The 16,957-nt window shown below is 41.6% G+C and overlaps 1 protein-coding gene across 1 annotated transcript in view; it reads left to right on the top strand.

Moving 5' to 3' along the window:
• Nucleotides 1–16,957, top strand: part of HAO1 (hydroxyacid oxidase 1) — a 39,576-nt gene that overhangs the window by 8,450 nt on the left and 14,169 nt on the right. Inside the window, exon 4 of the mRNA XM_013949804.2 lies at nucleotides 6,261–6,412. Within this exon, the coding sequence (XP_013805258.1) occupies nucleotides 6,261–6,412 (152 nt within the window). The remainder of the gene's footprint in view (nucleotides 1–6,260; nucleotides 6,413–16,957) is intronic.

Genomic DNA, 16,957 nt, shown 5'->3' on the forward strand with positions numbered 1-16,957 from the left:
CTTTCTGAACCTATTGCAGTCTGTAATCTTGTGGAAGACGAAAAGAATAATTTTGCCAAAGAAAACAATTGGTTGGGAACACTTCTGAATCAAAACAAAAAACAACAACAAAAAAAACAGTTTTAAAGGTTCAAGTCTTTGAATTCAGGCTCCTTGAGAGGTAAGTGGTCACCTTTATCTTCTTGTGTACCCAGTACTAAGCGATTTGTCCAGACTTGCGCAGGAGGCTTGTGGCAGAGCAGAGTGTGGCAGCCGCAGACTAGCAAGCCCTGTGACTGCTCCAGGTGCCTTTCCACAGGAGACGAGCAGTTTCCCTGGAAATCACGTGCAGCTTCTTAAAGACTCTAGAAAACCGTGGCAAGTCCTTTGGCTGGATCTCAAAGGTCAGAGCTCGGAAATTAACTCAGAAGCCTGATATTAGGGACTTGTATAGAAAAGCTGGCAGGAGAATTATGTTCAAGAAGAAAACTAACCCGCGCTGCAGTTGGTTATTCCAGGCCTCTTGGCTAGACACAAGCACCTGCTGAAACCCCGTTTGCGCTTGGCGCCGTTCAGACACAGAACCAAAGGGCTGTTCCTATGCCAAGGGGTGAACAGGAGCAGGAGGGGATGTAGTAATGCTCACCTATTTTTTTTTGAATGCTTCCAGATGCTTTATAAAGGTTATCTACCTTGATAACAAAATGAGATGTTAAGGAAAGGAGATCGAAAGGAAGTGCTTAGAGGCAATCAACAGTAGAAGTAGCAAATTTTTTTACTGCTAACCATGATAACTAATCATGATTTAAACAGAAATTGGATCTAATCTGCCCGGAGACATATTAACAAAGGTAGGTAAATCTGCTTGCCAGACTTGTATTTTCTTAGCACATGGGATGCTGTGATTAACAGTTTATCTGACCGTGTTTGCAGTGGCTTCCTGGTAGCATATCTAGAAGGGATGGGGTAGAAAACTTGTGTAAAGACTTCTCAGTATTTTGGAGTATAAAACTTACTTGGAGTGAGTAAGTATCCTTAAAATCTTTAATAATTCTTTTTCGATGCTGATAGGAGAAGCATGGTCTAATCACTAAGGCAGGATTGCCACTGAATCTGGGTTCAGTCCCTGGTCTCTCAAAGTCTTTGTGTCTTTGAGCATGTTATCGGTTATTTCTCTGTTCCTGAGTGCAGCTCGCGGGTTAATGTAAAGTAAGATATACTTTATGCCTCCTGCTCACAAAGATCATAAAGTCAGATATCTTTCCGAAAGAAATCAGTATGTTCAGCTTTATTTCTGATGGCCTCAGACTCCCATTGATTTCTACTGGCAAAGGCTCAGTTGCTTGCAGTTTTAGGACACAGGATTCAGCCTGATTATATAAATTTACAATTTATTTAAATTTTTAGAATATGTATTTATAAATTTTTATATTTAAATGGAAAAGAAGAAAGCACAAAACTGAATCAAAAGCATGAATTCTTAACCCATACCTTTGTACAAAATTATTTAGGTGAGTAATACTGACAGGAGGGGTTCTGTTAGGGAAAAATTATGATGTCAGGTTTGTCTGTGAGGTTTTTTCTTTTTTTTTTTTTTTTTTTTTGCAAGTTAATGGTTGCATTTAAAGACAAATAGACTGCTATTATGGAATGATCTAGCAAGTGAATGAACCTGTTGATAGGTAATGCAATGTCTTCAGAAAGACCCATGCTATTTCTAGAAAAGTGAAATTCAAATCCATTTGATTATAAAATGAATATCTTGGCCTTTTGAAAATGTGGAGAATTCATAGGAGCTTAAAGTACTTTGGTACTATAATCAGATACTAGATTATAAAGTGCCTCCAAAAGACCATTGGTAAGGATGGGGTTAACACCAGACACAGTAACTTTTCTGTTTTCCATTTTTCCTGGGATTGATGTTGGAGTGAGGAAGCAGAGCTCTTATTTCAACATTAGTGTTACTGCTAAGGCCAGATAACATTTTCCTCAATTTTCAAATAATGTGGAGACAGCTGTTGTATAAATGAAGCATTTTGGCCAGAGAAGTTTTTCAGATGTCAGTGCACACATTATTCCTTAGGGAGTCTGACTATTCACCTTGCATTTATTCTGTGTCCCAAAAAACCATGTGTCCTTCCAATACTGTGCTTGTCTGATTAAATTCAGTCTCAAGTTGGCAAGGAGGCAATCGGGCTGAACAGAAAATAGATTTTATGGCAAGGTTGGGGTGCCTTAAGCTTGATGGCACTCGAAGTGATCTGAAGTCTCCTCTTTCAGCATTTTAATGAAGGTAGATGTATGTGTGTATAGGAATACATTTCTGATAATCCGTTGTGACACGCTCTGCCACTGACTTCCCAGTGGCATTTGGAGAAGATACATTATGTTGCCATATACATGGAACAGCAATAGCTTGTTTATCAGTGACAGCACTGATGCGTGTTTGCTGCAAATGTATCGTTGTCTTGTAGCTAAGTATTAAGGGCATTAAAATAGCTGGGCATTTAAATAATGCAAATATTGGTTAAAAAAGCAAGATGGAGAATCTGATCAGGGTCAAGCAGGCCTGAAAAGCTGTAGGGGGAAGAAAGAGGGGAACGCTTGTAGTAAGTTAATTACACCTCTGCAATGTCCTTCACCTCAGATGCACAGAGTGCTCTAAAAAGAATCACCGCTTGGATTGCGAGATACCCTGTGAAACAAAATATATTTTCCTGCAGCTGTTGCTTAAGAGTGCACAGCAACAGCACCTCAGTTTATGATGGGAGGTAGAGGCTGCAGGGGAGACTAAGGTAGCAAAGGGGGTTTGAACTGGGACAGGGACTTTGCCCAAACAGTGCGTTGTCTCCAGACCACGCCGCTAGCAGTGCAGTGCCAAGGGGTTGTTTAGTACTGACTCGGAAGGCAAGCAAGAAGAGCTGCTGCAAATGTGTTACATCCTGAAAACTTCAGCAACATTTCACAGCTGAAAATGAGTAGGAAAATAGTGAATGCTTTCCTCTTTTATCTTAACCAACTGTATGATAATTTACATTTTGAAAGTTTTGAACATGGAGGGAAGACAGAATTTCCCCTTCCCTTTCATCCTTCTTTAAAAACAACTTTTAGCTGAAGTTGCCTGCCAGATTGTGAATGCTTACTGCCTTCCGCAGTGTAGCAGTTCCCCAGCTACCGGCTGAGATGAGATAAAAGCTTGCAATTGCTGATTATTGCACATGAGTGTGGACTTCACTCAGGAAAAAAAAAATGTGGATGACAAGGAGAAGATGAGTAAAAAATACACAAGATCTTTATAAAATGTCCAGGAAATTTTTTTTTTACCCAGAGACTGGGGGGAAGCAGGTGTTGTGTGGCAATAGAGTGAGTGCATGCTCGGGTTACTGAGAACTACCAGCCTTGCTTTTGCTTACGGCTGTTGAGGGCATTTCCCTATGGCTTTTTCAGAAAGTACTTCGCTTCAGGTGTCTGGCTCGCTAACAGCCAGAAAAATCCCCACTAAGAAAGCCACATTGGCAGGGTGGTGTGTGGGGTTTCTTTTTGCTTGTTTGTTTTTCTTTGAGTAAGCCTGAGATGGTGATCCCTTAGGTGTTTTTCATGGAACTCGGTAAATTCTCTGTTATGCCTGTTGATTTGATGTTGGTCAAGAACATGCAGCCCAGTAAGGTGCAAGGGGCAGAGGAGCCACAAAGGGGATCAAAAGGGATGATTCAGTTTTAAAGTCTGGGGTTAATGAATCTGATGGTCCAAGAAGGTCATTGATGGAGTCCCTTGGTGGTACATAAAGGGGAGGAGGATGTTTATCACCACTTGTAGTGGCATCACATTTCTTGTATACACTGTTGGGAGCTGGTGGGGGCTTTTGGTCTTTCTACTTCTTTTCCCAGCTAAAAGCACTACAGAAATTTTGGTGCTTCAGGACTGATCCTTAGATGTGTGCTGTGATGAAATGGCAGTGGTTTATACTAGTTAAAAATCTCACAGGTCAGAAGCAGCAGAGAAACTAGGAGATTGGAGAAGAAGAAAATATTTCAGATCCTTGTGCTTTTATTTTGAGTTTGATTCTAAAACTGAGCAAAGATGTTATTTTCTGTTTGCTGGGAAATGATGTCTCGGAATTGGGAGAAAGGTTTTGGAATGAAGATTAGGAAGAAGAAAAAGAAAAGTCCATGTTTTCTTTTGTCCCACCCTCAGCCCATCCTCCCCTGAAAAATAACAATCTGATACAATAGCATGAAAACAAGCCTAAGGATACATACTTGCCGTGTGTGTCTTGGCATCAAATAGTACAGCTGACTCCCACAACATCATCTCTTCTTCCAAGCATCATAACCATCTTTCTCCTCCCTGGGGAGCATGTTCTGGAGAGCTAGCACAGCCTGGTGCTCTAGGGTTTAAGAAATTTGGGTCTCATTCTGACTCTGTCCCAGGTTTCTTTTGGAAATATCTCTTGATCTTCTGTAGAGTGAAGAGATTGCTTCTGGGTGGGGGAGTTATTTTTTTGTTTTTTCTCCTAATCTGTTAGCTTAGTATGTGAGCTCAAGCTGACCACTAGCAACTGTCAGAGTATAGTCTCAGGATAATAGTAGCTGCAGTTGTTATCTTAATGCTAATAATAATATTGGAGAACCCAGGCACTCTAGCACAGAGCAGGTAACCAGATTCAGCAGTATTAGAGAATAAGCTTTTAATTATTTCCTTTAATTAAAATTCAATAGCTATCATCTGAAAGTGCAGAGTCCTTTCCAAGGGAAGGATGCACGAGCGAGACATTGATGCCTGTTCTGTTAGGGCTCGCACAGAGCGCATGGTCCTTCTTCCGTGGCTCTTGGCCCTCGGCACAGCCCCTGCTAACGCGTAGCCTCTGGTGGCTCCTAGTAACAGTGGCTATGCTATGACTCCACCTGGTTGGCGAGGGAGTGCAATTTCACAGGTGTCCCCCCGTGAATGTAACCGTATTAATATATGTTGGGATACTGCAGAGTTGCCCACCTCTCTGAGAGAGGAATCATAGTCCTATTGTGCTAGCTCTTGAACAAAAAGATAATTTCTGTGTCCAAGCATGCGATGTCTTGCCTGACTGCAATAAACTGCAATTTCAGGTAAGTGGTTTTTCTTGCAGTTTGCTCTGCTTTGAAATCAACTTTCACTTGTACTCTGGGATGAAGCCCCTAAATGGCGAATAAAGTCCTGCTCTGGGTTGATGTAGTTTCTGGTGGATATATTAAAGGCCAAAGCAAGGTCTGGAATGGGTGAGCAGATACTGGGCCAAGTCATTCAAGGACTAGATTGTAATTTGCTTTATTGGGAAAGTAATTGTGCTACTCAGTCTTTTCCTGTACCAAATTACAGTTGCTGCATTTAGTCTTTTCCTGGAAGTCTCAAATCCTTGTGGTACAACAGGCTGTCTCTGGGGTTGCAGTCATTTTAGAACTAAGCTCGTATTGCACCGTGGTCTGCAACTGCGGGGGAACGGGCCTCTCTGAGCAAAGCAGCTCTATTGAGGTGCCAGGAGAGATGTAGAGCAGTGAATTTCCCCACTCCCCTGGCTTGGCTTTTCTCAGTTTGGAGAGCCTGCCCACTTCTTTTCCAGGGGAAGAAGAGTGGCAGCTCATTTTTCACTGCAGAGACCCATGACACAGGCAACCTGTACCTTGTACGCCTCTTGTTTGCTTGCAGAGGAGTGCAGAGAGGAAGGCATCCAGCCTAAGGAGAGCAGATAACGCAGCAAAGTGTGACAGGGAGGCCCTTAGATAGGGACAAGGAGGGTTAAGAGCACTGACCAGGCCAGTTTTATCCAAAAATCCTTGTTTCCTGTGGCTCCCAGGTCCATAGGAGACGTAACTGAAGGAGGTCAGACAGGGATTAGTAGCTTCTGCTGTCCTCTGACACCCTCTGTCATCCAGTTCTGCCCAAGGCTTTCAGGGAACCTGAGACTCATTTTAAATGTTACCGTTTGCAGCTGTTGTCTTTTCTCTCTAATGATAGAGGTCAATAATGCTGTAAGGCACTTTGCCTCTTTGGCCCTCTGCTGATCTCGCCCTCTGCCCGCTCTCTCCTGGCTTTGTGCGTTTCAGCGGTCAACTGCAGCTCCAGGTAATTCAAGGAATATCTGTTTCAGCTCTAACACCCCTCTTCCAAGTGCCTCTTGCAGCTTCCTTCCCTCCAGCTTTCACAGTCTTTCTCCTGACAACATAAAAATCTGCTCTTGGCCATTAGGAACTGTAAATAACCGAAATGAGGCATGCTTTTCAAAATTTATCCATTTGTCTCTGTGTCAGATGGAAGCTGTACCCCCGGATGCTCAGGGACGTGTCTGTTATGGACCTGTCAACCTCTGTCTTAGGGCAGAAAATCAGCATGCCGGTCTGTGTTGGAGCAACTGCTATGCAGCGCATGGCTCATGTTGAGGGAGAGATGGCCACCGCTAAAGGTAAGCGGTGCGAAGAGAGAGGTCCCTGCAGCGAATCGAGCAGAGGAACAAAATACTACTGCGCCTGCTGTTTGTGCAGTCCAGCTTTGTTTCTTGCTTGTGGTGCTGTGGCCCTGATGGGGTTGAGCTGTTGCTCAGACTAATTGGTTTTATTTATTTATTTTTATTGCTTTCCTTCGTTCTGTGCATGTGTTCTCCCCTGGCATGAAAGAGTGATGAGAAATGCAGTATGCAATGGGGAAATGGTTGGGGAGCTGAGGCAGAGAGCCCATGCATCATTTCTGAAAACAAGTGCATAAAATCATATCAAAGTTTGAGAAGCCAATGATAAGGCTGACTCCCCTGCAAGTGGGTGTTGGTCCTTTCTCCTTTGGGTTCTCCAGCCATTTTGAAAGGCTGGCCCCTGGCTAGTGTAATCAGCATAACTCCTTAATGGAGCTGTGCTGCTTTACATGAGCTGAAAATCTGGCCTTGGGATGGAAAGGAGCTGACCTACTAATATTAGAAAGCGTCCTGGCTCCTGCTGTCTCATTTAAAGTCGGTGAGATATAACAGGGCCACTAGAATTTCCTTTCCCAGGAAATGTGATGTTCACAAAATCCTGGCTTTGGGGTCTCCAGGTTTTCAAAATAACTTGCAGCATTCATATTACTTTATTTTCAAATGTAGTCTCCATGCTATTCCCGCACAAGAGGCGCTGTAGGCTCAGACGTGCTCCTTCACTGCAAGTAGTTCCCCATTCCACCTCATCCCCTCAGAGGTGGGACTCCTCCAAAAGCCCCTGGAAAGGGAGGATTTGCTCTAAAGTGGCCTTGGCACCTTTTCCAGTAGAACGAGGGTCAGCAAACAGCCCAGGTGTCCCCCTTGCATCCATTACCAGCAGGGAGAGGGCAGGGGATGGTGCTGCAGTCCTTCCTCCACCGTTCTGGCTGCAGTTTCTGCAGTGCAGCTCAAGTCGCACCAGCTGCAAGTGCCCTGTCTGGAAGGCTGCACAGTCTTATTACAAAAGGTGTCTGGTTTCTCTGCAGGCAGAACAGGACACGGGAAGCAGAGGTAGGGTTTCCTCCTGGCTCCTACCCCCGCCAAGCCACGGAGGCAGAGGGAGGGCTGAGCCTTGCTCCCAGCACATGGACCAGAGGGCCCCGTGATGCCAGAATAGCTGCTCTCCTGGGGGGCTTGTGCCAGTGTAATCAGAAACGTGTCCAGGTCCGGCTTCCTGGCTGAGCTGAATGCTCCAGGGGTACGATGATTACTGCACAAAAGGGAACAGGGTCAAAGTATCTGGTTCATTTTGGAATCTCAGAACCAATTTTCTACTGCTTGCCCTTCAGAGCAGCGGTCAAACACTGAATGAAGGCCCTTTCCATAAAGCAGAATGGGAAATAAAATCCTGCACATCACTATGGAAATGGTGGTGCAGTTTTTGTTGTTTCTCTACCCTGGGAAATGTTGCAGACTTGGAATATGCATGCTGAAGATGGTTTTCTGAAGATGTGTGTTTTTGTGTGTGTTTTTTGTTTTTTGTTTGGTTGTTTTTTTTTTAAGTGGGAGATATTTCTCTTACTCCCATCATTGAATAAATCCTTGGAGAGGAAACAACAAAAATGAAGCTTGGCAGAAAGGGGGTGAGTGGGCACTTGCTTCTCTGACTTCAGGTGAAAAAGGCAGATGCCCGAGAGTTGAGAAAAGGAAACTACTTTGATCTGGGTGCCGGACTTGAGGCACTTTGAAGACATTCAGGCAAAGACCAATGATGTTTGCAATTTAATGCCATGAGAGGGTAGTAATAATACATTTGTGAAAGTGAAAATGGAAAAAGTGCTGTCAGCTTTCATCTCTGTCACCCAACAAATAGATTAAAAAGTGGGTATCTGGATGTGCAGGAGCTACAAAGAGCAGCTGGTGGTATGACAGACGTGCAGAGTGCGAGGAGAGCGCGTGGCAGCTCTCTGCGTGTGATCTGGGGCTGAGCAATGACCCTGGCAGTCGTGCCTTTGGCCCTCCGTCTGTGCGTCTCTCTTGTAAACATTGTGTGATGAAGATTGGGTCTTTCTGGAAAATCATCAAGGAGGCTTTGTAATCTGCTATAATACAGATGAATAGATTCATAGTGTGGTGGGTTTTTTTTGTTTTTAAGGCAAGAAAAAATTGTAATGCTTATCCGGTATGAGTTCCTGCATAATGGTAGTCAAGGCTGGCAGGGATTTATGCACGACCTCAGCAATGTCTCTTTTAGGAAAGCCATTCAGTCTTGATTTGGGAATGAAATGACAGAGGAGTCACCTGTTTCTTGCCTCTTCTGATATCAAAACGCAGCCTGATTCCTGGTTTGAATCTGTTTGTTTGTAGTTTTCAACAAGTGGCTCTCTTAACCCTTTTGGCTAGGCTGAAGAGCCATCTGTTGTCAGAAAGCTCTTCTTGAGCTGCCCATTGCCCACTGAGTTACTTGCACCATTACAGCTGCTCTGTTTTCTCATAACACGGCATATTTTTCAGGCTTCCAGGCATTCTTATCATCACTTGAACAAATAAAAATGAAAACTATATATATTTCTATATACCTTCTATAAATATAAATGTGTATATTTCGTGACAATATATGCTTCCAATCACAAAGCTGTTTCTGAACACCAGTGATAATCCATGTCTTTGTCTCCAGAAATTCAGAAGCCTTTGCTCGTCTGTGAAAGGCATTCGCTTTGAACATAGCTCTTTGAGTGCATCCCAGGGAGTCAGCAAGATAAGGGCCCTCTGGGCTAGATGGTGTGCAAAGATGTCAATGAGGAGCTTACAGACTAAAAGACTGAGAAATAGGATATTAGCCCAACTTCAGATGTGAAGCTTCCTTATCCTGAGCTGCAGAGTGACACAAAATCTTAAAAAGAGGTCACACAGTACCTGTTGCATACAAATAGCTTTGGGCAGTCATTGCAATGCTCCAGCACAGGTAGAATGAACAAGGACATAAAACCTAAGCAGGCAAAATAAAAAAGCCTCAGTCCTGTGCATGGATGAGCTATTCATTTAATAGCATCTCCATAACCAATGCAGCAAGCACTAGTGTGAAGTGAATCTAATTACATGCCCTGCAGTGAGAGCTGGTCTCAATTCTCTTTAAAAAGCAGTGTAGTTGTGAGAGGCTGCCATGGTGAATTGCAGCACAACTTCAGTATTGTAGTCCAAGGATTTAATCAAATGTAGCCCTTCTGTTAGGTTTAGACTTCAGTCTTCAGTCACAGATAGACAGAATCATATTTTCTGTAAAAGCAGGTTTCTTTGATTTATAGTATGTTTGGAGATGTATCTTTTTTCCCCCAAAGAGATTTATTTGGAAGCCAAGGATTTTATGCATATTGTATGTACAGCCCCATTCCACACGATGGAGCTCAAATACCTTGAATTGATTTGAGAAGAGGTGTCCTACCACAGTCAGTCCTGTTAGTGCTGTCCTGTCATTTGGCAACTTTTGCAGATATTTCTGGCCCAGGTTATGCTGATTTCACTTTGCAGAGGAAACTCTGAAGCATAATGCTGTTAAATGCAAACATATTAATGCAATGTTAAAAGGGAGATTTGAAATGCACAAAATTCAGAACATTCCATAGCCCAGACTCCCACCCATACTATGGCCTGGCCCCGTTTTAAGGCATAAATCTTTAACTGCGTATACAGTCAAGTGATACAATAAGCTAACTACCAGGCCTGAGTTATGGTTGTGGTAGATAACTTAATTTTGGAATTTCCTGGCTTTTGTGCACTTATAGTTTCGAACTTTAACATGATTATTGCATTTAATTTTCTTGGATTTTAAATCAAAACTAGAAGAGCTTGGTGTACTGGCACAATTTGAATATGTGGTCAGATAAACATGTCTTTGAGAGTCAGTAAGTTTTTCATCACTTTCAAAGGAGAGGCTAATTAAAATCACACCCTCTGTACTGCATTAACTTTTCTTGTAGAAAAAATATGACTTCAGTTTTGTGCTCTGTTAGAGGTGGAGTGGGGCATTCAGTGCCAAGCTTTTGGTTTGACCTTATAAGATGACAGGGATTAGCTGTGAAGTACACATTTGGCTTAGAGCTTCCCTTAAATTTGGGACATTGAGGATCAGGGCTTTTGCTGCATCCAACTTCTCCTAAACTCTTAGAGATACCTCTGAAACACACAGAGCAGACTGTTGGTTGCTTTAAATCAGCTTTGCTTCAACTACACCAACTTACACAAGCCAAGAAAATCTGATACATAATCTTGTGGCTTTTGGAAAACACAATGTACTTTGTAAGCTTGAATTTTGGCTCAGGTGTGTAGAAAGCAATGTACCATGTGCCCCTGCTATTGTGAGGGCCTTGTGAGGGTTTACATCTGAGAAGTGATGGCCCAGGTGTCGTGCATCCTAGCTTGAGTCTCGATGCACAGCAGCTTTCCTACTGAGCTTAATGAGCAATGGCACTGTGCGTGCCTGGGCGCTGTTCGGCAGGTGTAGCAAACAACAGGTCTGTGTTATTGGGATTAAACTCCAAGAGACAAAACCTTGGGCTGGCACCATCCTTGCCAGCAGAGCAGGTGGTACAGTGAGCAGGAAGAGCAAGCCTTTTCCTCCCTCCTCGTATTTTAAGAATGATAGCTAAGCCTCTCGGTGAACTCCCTTAAACAGTGAGACAGCATTTTGCTTTGAATTGCTATCTGTTCTTCCAGTGGGCCTGCCTGCACTCTGTAAAATAAATACAGGTGTATTCTTGTTGCGGACACACCTTTATTGGCCATTCTGTTTTATTAGTAAGGCACATGTTCTGGGGAAAACATTCAATTTTGATTTTAAAAACTCCCTGTGATGGGCAATCCAGCACAACAATCATTAAGTTATTCTGAAAGCTAACTCCACTCTTAGCAGTATAACCATAATCATTGTCCAAATCTGTATAGCTTCAGCTTCCAGATGTTGGATCTTACTAATACTTTTGTTAGCTAGACTTTAAAAAAGCAAAAAAATCTATTCTCCACATAGGTTCTAATAGATTATAATAAAGTCATTCCTTAGTTTTATTTCACGTGTCTAAATGGACCTGAAGTCTTTCCTTACAGAGAATATTTCCTCATCCTTTAAACAATTTTGTGAACCCTGTCTCATGGACCTGGTTAGAAATTGTTCCAGTTTTTGAAGATCTTTCCTCAAGTATTTTCCATAGTATTTTAGTGGCAGTTCATCAGTGTGTATTTGACAATTTTGTAAATAATAGATTTTTTTTGTTCATTAGTAACTGAAAGTTGGGAGGGAAATTGTTTTGGATCAACTGAAATGTTTAATTTGATCCAAAACACAATGTTTTATTTCATTTTCCTACTAGCTATGCTTTTAACCATAGTTCTGTTTTGAAACAAAAGTGTTAGTTCAGAAGAAAACATTTCCATTTTGAAAATATCAACGCATGACATTTCGACTTCTGTGAATTTTTCTTTTCCTTCCTACTCTCATCTCAACAACTTTAACTAAAAATATTTGCCAAATTTGATGAATAATCTTAGCAACCATTAGAGAGCAAAGGGCTGGTCGCGAAACACTTTTTAACCAAACTGAACAGAACTTTTCTGGTTCTGCATGATTTTTCTGTTCATCCACTGGAAGATTCAGTATCCCTTCAGGCAAAGACATTCCCTTGTCATGCTGATTTCATGCTTTGCTCACAAACCAGTGTGATCCCCATGTCATCCTCGGAGTTTGCACTCCCTTAGAAAGTGCAATAGTATTTATGGTCCTCTAGATAGGACTCATGATCAAGTACACCGAAACAAAATCTTGTTCGCCCACCAGCTGCTTACCAAGGAATAGCAGTTTTTTGAAATCCCAGTCTATTATAAACAGATATGTAGCATTATTTTGATAAGATTTGTGGTCTGTTAGTGTTGATGTTAATTGTTTTAATGCTCTCGATTCTCACTAACTGATTCCCATGTCTAATATTCTGTTTAGTCCAGAAGCAGTATTACAATACCTGACTTCTCTAGACTTACTGAAAATCAGCCTGCGTATCTCGACCATTTTCTTGGCCAGATCTTTTGAAAATTTTGAATGCTAGTTATTCAGACCTCATGATTTTAGTTTACCTTCTGCAGTTGCTCTCAAACAACTTTCTGAGTTACTGCTGATGCAAGAACTGTTTCATCATCACCTGTGATGTGACTGCATTATTTGCTTTGCCAAATAGAGACTAGGAATATTGACTAAAAACTCTCCCACTGCCCCTCATTTTGTTACTGAAAAGTGCATTATTTCCAGCTAGTGAGGGACAAATACTATTGTTCCTTTGGCTCTTGAGAGACTTTTAATATCCTCTTTGATATTCAAAAGAGATTCATCTTTTGCCTTTTACCTGTGTGGCATTCCAAAAAAAGTTAGTGTCTTGACAGCCCCTCTAAAACTAGGCTCCCAGGAGTCTCAACAGAGTCGCTGAGAGGACAATGTTCGCGTGGGGCAATACGGGCTGGACTGACCTGGCCCTGGCTTCCCCCAGAGACAGCAGAGACTGGCACGTCTGGGGGACTTCCTGCTGCAACGTTCTGATATACAAGCCCTGGTTTCTAGACCAGCCACATCTGTTTTGTTCGCTCATACTTTCTCTGCGGCTTATCGCCTTCCTGCACAGCTGACAAAATGCACTGCATCAACAAAATGATTACAGACGCAACTAGCATGCAGTGTTTTGTAAGGAGTAAGTGGGGTAAGGCTGGGCAGGGGATTTCTCAGCCAACTGTGTTTCGTCAAGAAAGTAATGTTAAGTGCTTTAAACAATTTTGTTTCTTAGGAGATGCGACTCTAAAAACATAGCTACTTCTCAAAAAATACCACCATGCCAAAAGGCCACCGTGTTGATCCCAAATAACGTACTCTGTCCCCTAACTTAGGGACCATATATTTACTGGTGGATTCAGGTTAGAATGACCACACTGGCAAAGCTTTGACTGCCCCTCTTCAGAGATTCCCCTAAAAGGGAAATGATGAGAATTTGCACAGCAAGAGAAAAATAGCCAAGTTCCCATTAGGTATACAAGGTAACCCTGGCAAAACATGCAAGCTTAAACCAAGCTCTTCTTTGGTGTCATCCCTGAAATATATTGCATCTGTATCCTTTTCATAACTGCTGATGGAGTGATGTCCTATCAGAAGTTGCTTAAGTAGGAAGGAGAACTTGAGGTTTCAGGATGAAAAAAGGGCTGAAAGATGTTGTTACCTCTCTATTGTTCTTCTCTGGACTTCTCAAGTGGGTCCTATCCGATGGTTGATCTTGATTTGTTGCTGTGTAAAATATTTCAATTGAATTTCTCAGGAACATTTTATTGTGATTTATCTTCCCTGGTGAGAGTTTCTCTCCCACCTCTCGGGCACAGAAGAGTCAGCTGGCCCAGCGCTTCACTGGACCAAGTGCAGACATGTAGCCGTGGGTTGGAGCAGAGTGTCCATCCATTGGCATGGGCCCACGCAGCCCGTGCACTCCGGGTAATGGCCACGTAGGTCCCCCTTCCTCAAGCACTCCACCACCATCCTGATTATGGCAGCATTTGTTCCTGACAAAAGACAAAGTATAAAGAGCTTAAAGTTTTATCATGCTGATATTTAAAACTCCTCCCAACCTCCTGTGTGTGCCTAGTGCTATGCTTTCAGCGCTGTCGGTGACCTCAGTGGAAGTCCTCATTGTGTACAAAGGTGAACATATGCTTTGGGCAATGCTCTGTATCTGAACTTAAAAGATGATCAAAAAAACCCCTAAAAGCAAACTGAAACAGGCTGAGGAAAGGCTGATTTACAAAAATCTGATGTTTAAACTCTGGCAAATGTCACAGTGCTGCAAGAGTGTCCCATGGGTATATGGATCCAGTACTGATTCTTAATAATAATTTAAAATATTTGTAGCACCCCAAACTTGGAGTGTTAAAGGTAGCTGTTAGAAGAAATGAATTGCTTCTGTTTTCTTAAACTGCAGCTAAAATATCCGAGAAGTGGGAGCACATTTTTAGCAAAGCTTGATTCCAGAAAAAAGAACCTGGCAACACTTCAAGAGTATATATCATACATTTTTGAAAGTCAACAAAATTGTTAAAATAAGCTTAAAATGATCAAGATAAATAAAGCATAGATCAGCTAAAACTGGAACCTGGAATCTCTACAAGTTCGAATAAATTTTTGTGTGTGTAGACTTTGAATTTGATCATGCAGATCCAAAGTACGAATCTTGAGTTGATTCCTTACCAAAGACTGGTTAATTTTACAGGATACACAACAGGAGTTTCGTGAATATACTTTTGTGAAAACTCTATAACCCAGTTTGTGGTGGTTGAACCCTGATTGAACCAAACTACTTTAATCTGGAATAGGATGTAAATGTTGTCTTCTCTATCTCCACGTATACAAATAAATTGAAAGGATATGGTGTTATTTTGTGTGTTTAAAAACTTCCATTCACTGAATAGGTTTTAGTGCAGTTTTTATTTTTGCTTATACATTTGCAACTATTCTTGTGCCCTTAGGGCTATACAAGTGGAGTTGAGAAAAATAAAGAGTAGAAATAAAGATACCTAAAGACAGATTGAACCATAACATTTACATTTTTTCCGTTATCTGATCTGAAGGTTTTGCAATTACTGGGTTAGCAACCCTCCCCCTCATTCATGAACATGTATTTGATGGAGGACAAGAATGCTGATCCCTTGCTTCTTAGCATCACTTAAGGGACTTGATTCAGCAAATCGCTTATTATGGGATTTGCAACAACCCACCACAGGGAACTCCCAGCTATTGCTGTTTTATTTAGGCATTCAGTATACATGGGCTCTTCAGAAGAAATTTATTTCTAGGTACTTAATCTGAGAGAGAGAGAAACATTTTCTGTAACTTCAAGGGGACTAATCAAATGGCTAAAATTTTAAAGTTTTCAGTTCTTTGATAGATCTGTGCATGTGCTACCATGGAAAATTCATGTTCCCTGGCAGAGAGGGTCCCAGATGTGTAGAAATCTTTTTTTTTTTTTTTTTTGATTTATTACTAGTGTCAACTCAGCCTGGGCTTTTAAACTGGTCTGAACTGTTCCCTTTTTTGTCACTGAATCAGATCACACTTTGAGTCAGTTAATACCTGTACCTTATTTTATCCCAATTTTTGTTCCCATATATTGTAATCAAGTAAACATGTCAGCAGCAATAGTTGTTGAAAATGAGTTTAAAAATGCACTGATTCAAGTGGGTGGCTAAGGTGCAATTCATCTCATCTAACTTTAGTCGTTTACATGGGATCTATTCACTTGAGGCACCAATCATAGTCAGGGGGAGAACTGTGCCCTGGAAATGCCTGTTGCACTTCACTGACTTTAGAATGGAGTATAGCAGAATACATCATGCGCAGATGCTCGTATTTGGTTGGGCACATCCGAGCTATTCTTATTTAATCCAACAACAGATGCATTTCCTGTCAGATTGGTAGATTATTTAATAGTGTTCAATAACAAATCAGTGAGGATTCTTCAGCAAACAACCTGGCAACCAATTTGACCTGTTTAGCCTTTTGATTAAATTGCAGTCTGCTTGCAAATGATTAGTGAAGAAGATAAAATACAAATCAGTGATTTTTAATTCACCTTTTCTGGGGTAGGCAGGAGAGTGAAAACTTTACCTTAACTTCATTTCCCACTAGGATAGTGTAGATGCAAGAGATTCATCCATATTGGTTCATGTTATAAGCTGCCTTTTTGTAACGTATGCCATATTTTGAAGCAGAGGCTGAACCTAATTAGAAGTAGACAGCATTTTCTGAAGTTTATTAGATGTTTGTTCAGGCTTCTGCTTGAAATTTATTGATTTTGCAGTTTACAGTTCTTCATGAGGTAGCAAAATCTGCAAGACAGAAGAGCAAAGCATGGTTATTTTCACTGATTGAAAGCTGCCTAGTGGTTGTGAGAGGGTGTAGCCAATTTGTTTGAATAAGCTGTTCATAAGTTTCCACTCTAAGAGATTTGTAATCCTTATTTAATAGAATGCTACTTTTTAATACCTCTATAGGATGGAGATGAGGTTTTGAAACAGAGGTCTATTTACATTAAAAGTATGCATACTGCGGTAGAGCAAGAAAAATAAGGCTTTATGTAATATTTTTGCTTTTTACAGTATGTTTTCCTTTATATTAAGCAATAGATTACTCAGAAAAGAATAAGTGATAGATTCATAAAATCTAATTGTATGAGGTTAGCTAGCTTGTAGTGCAGCCCAGGGTGGAATTCACCCCTGCGGAGGCAGCCAGCACAGCTCTAGGGGCTTACAAACAGGCTCCCTATGGGAGGAGGAATTGGTAATATGGGATAAGGCTCAATCTGAGTATAACATCCTTTATTTCCAGGATTGGTGCAGGGATCATCATAACCAGCATGTAGACAACTAAGCACAGAGAATAAGCTAGAGGGCTTACACAGCAGCCTAGTGCTTTTAATAACAGAGCTACTAATAATCTAGTGTTCCCTGAAAGACTGAAAACATGCTTATACACTGAGGAAAGGAAGCGTGAAA

This window comes from Apteryx mantelli, chromosome 3, assembly GCF_036417845.1.
Source record: "Apteryx mantelli isolate bAptMan1 chromosome 3, bAptMan1.hap1, whole genome shotgun sequence".
Classification (NCBI taxonomy): Eukaryota; Metazoa; Chordata; class Aves; order Apterygiformes; family Apterygidae; genus Apteryx; species Apteryx mantelli.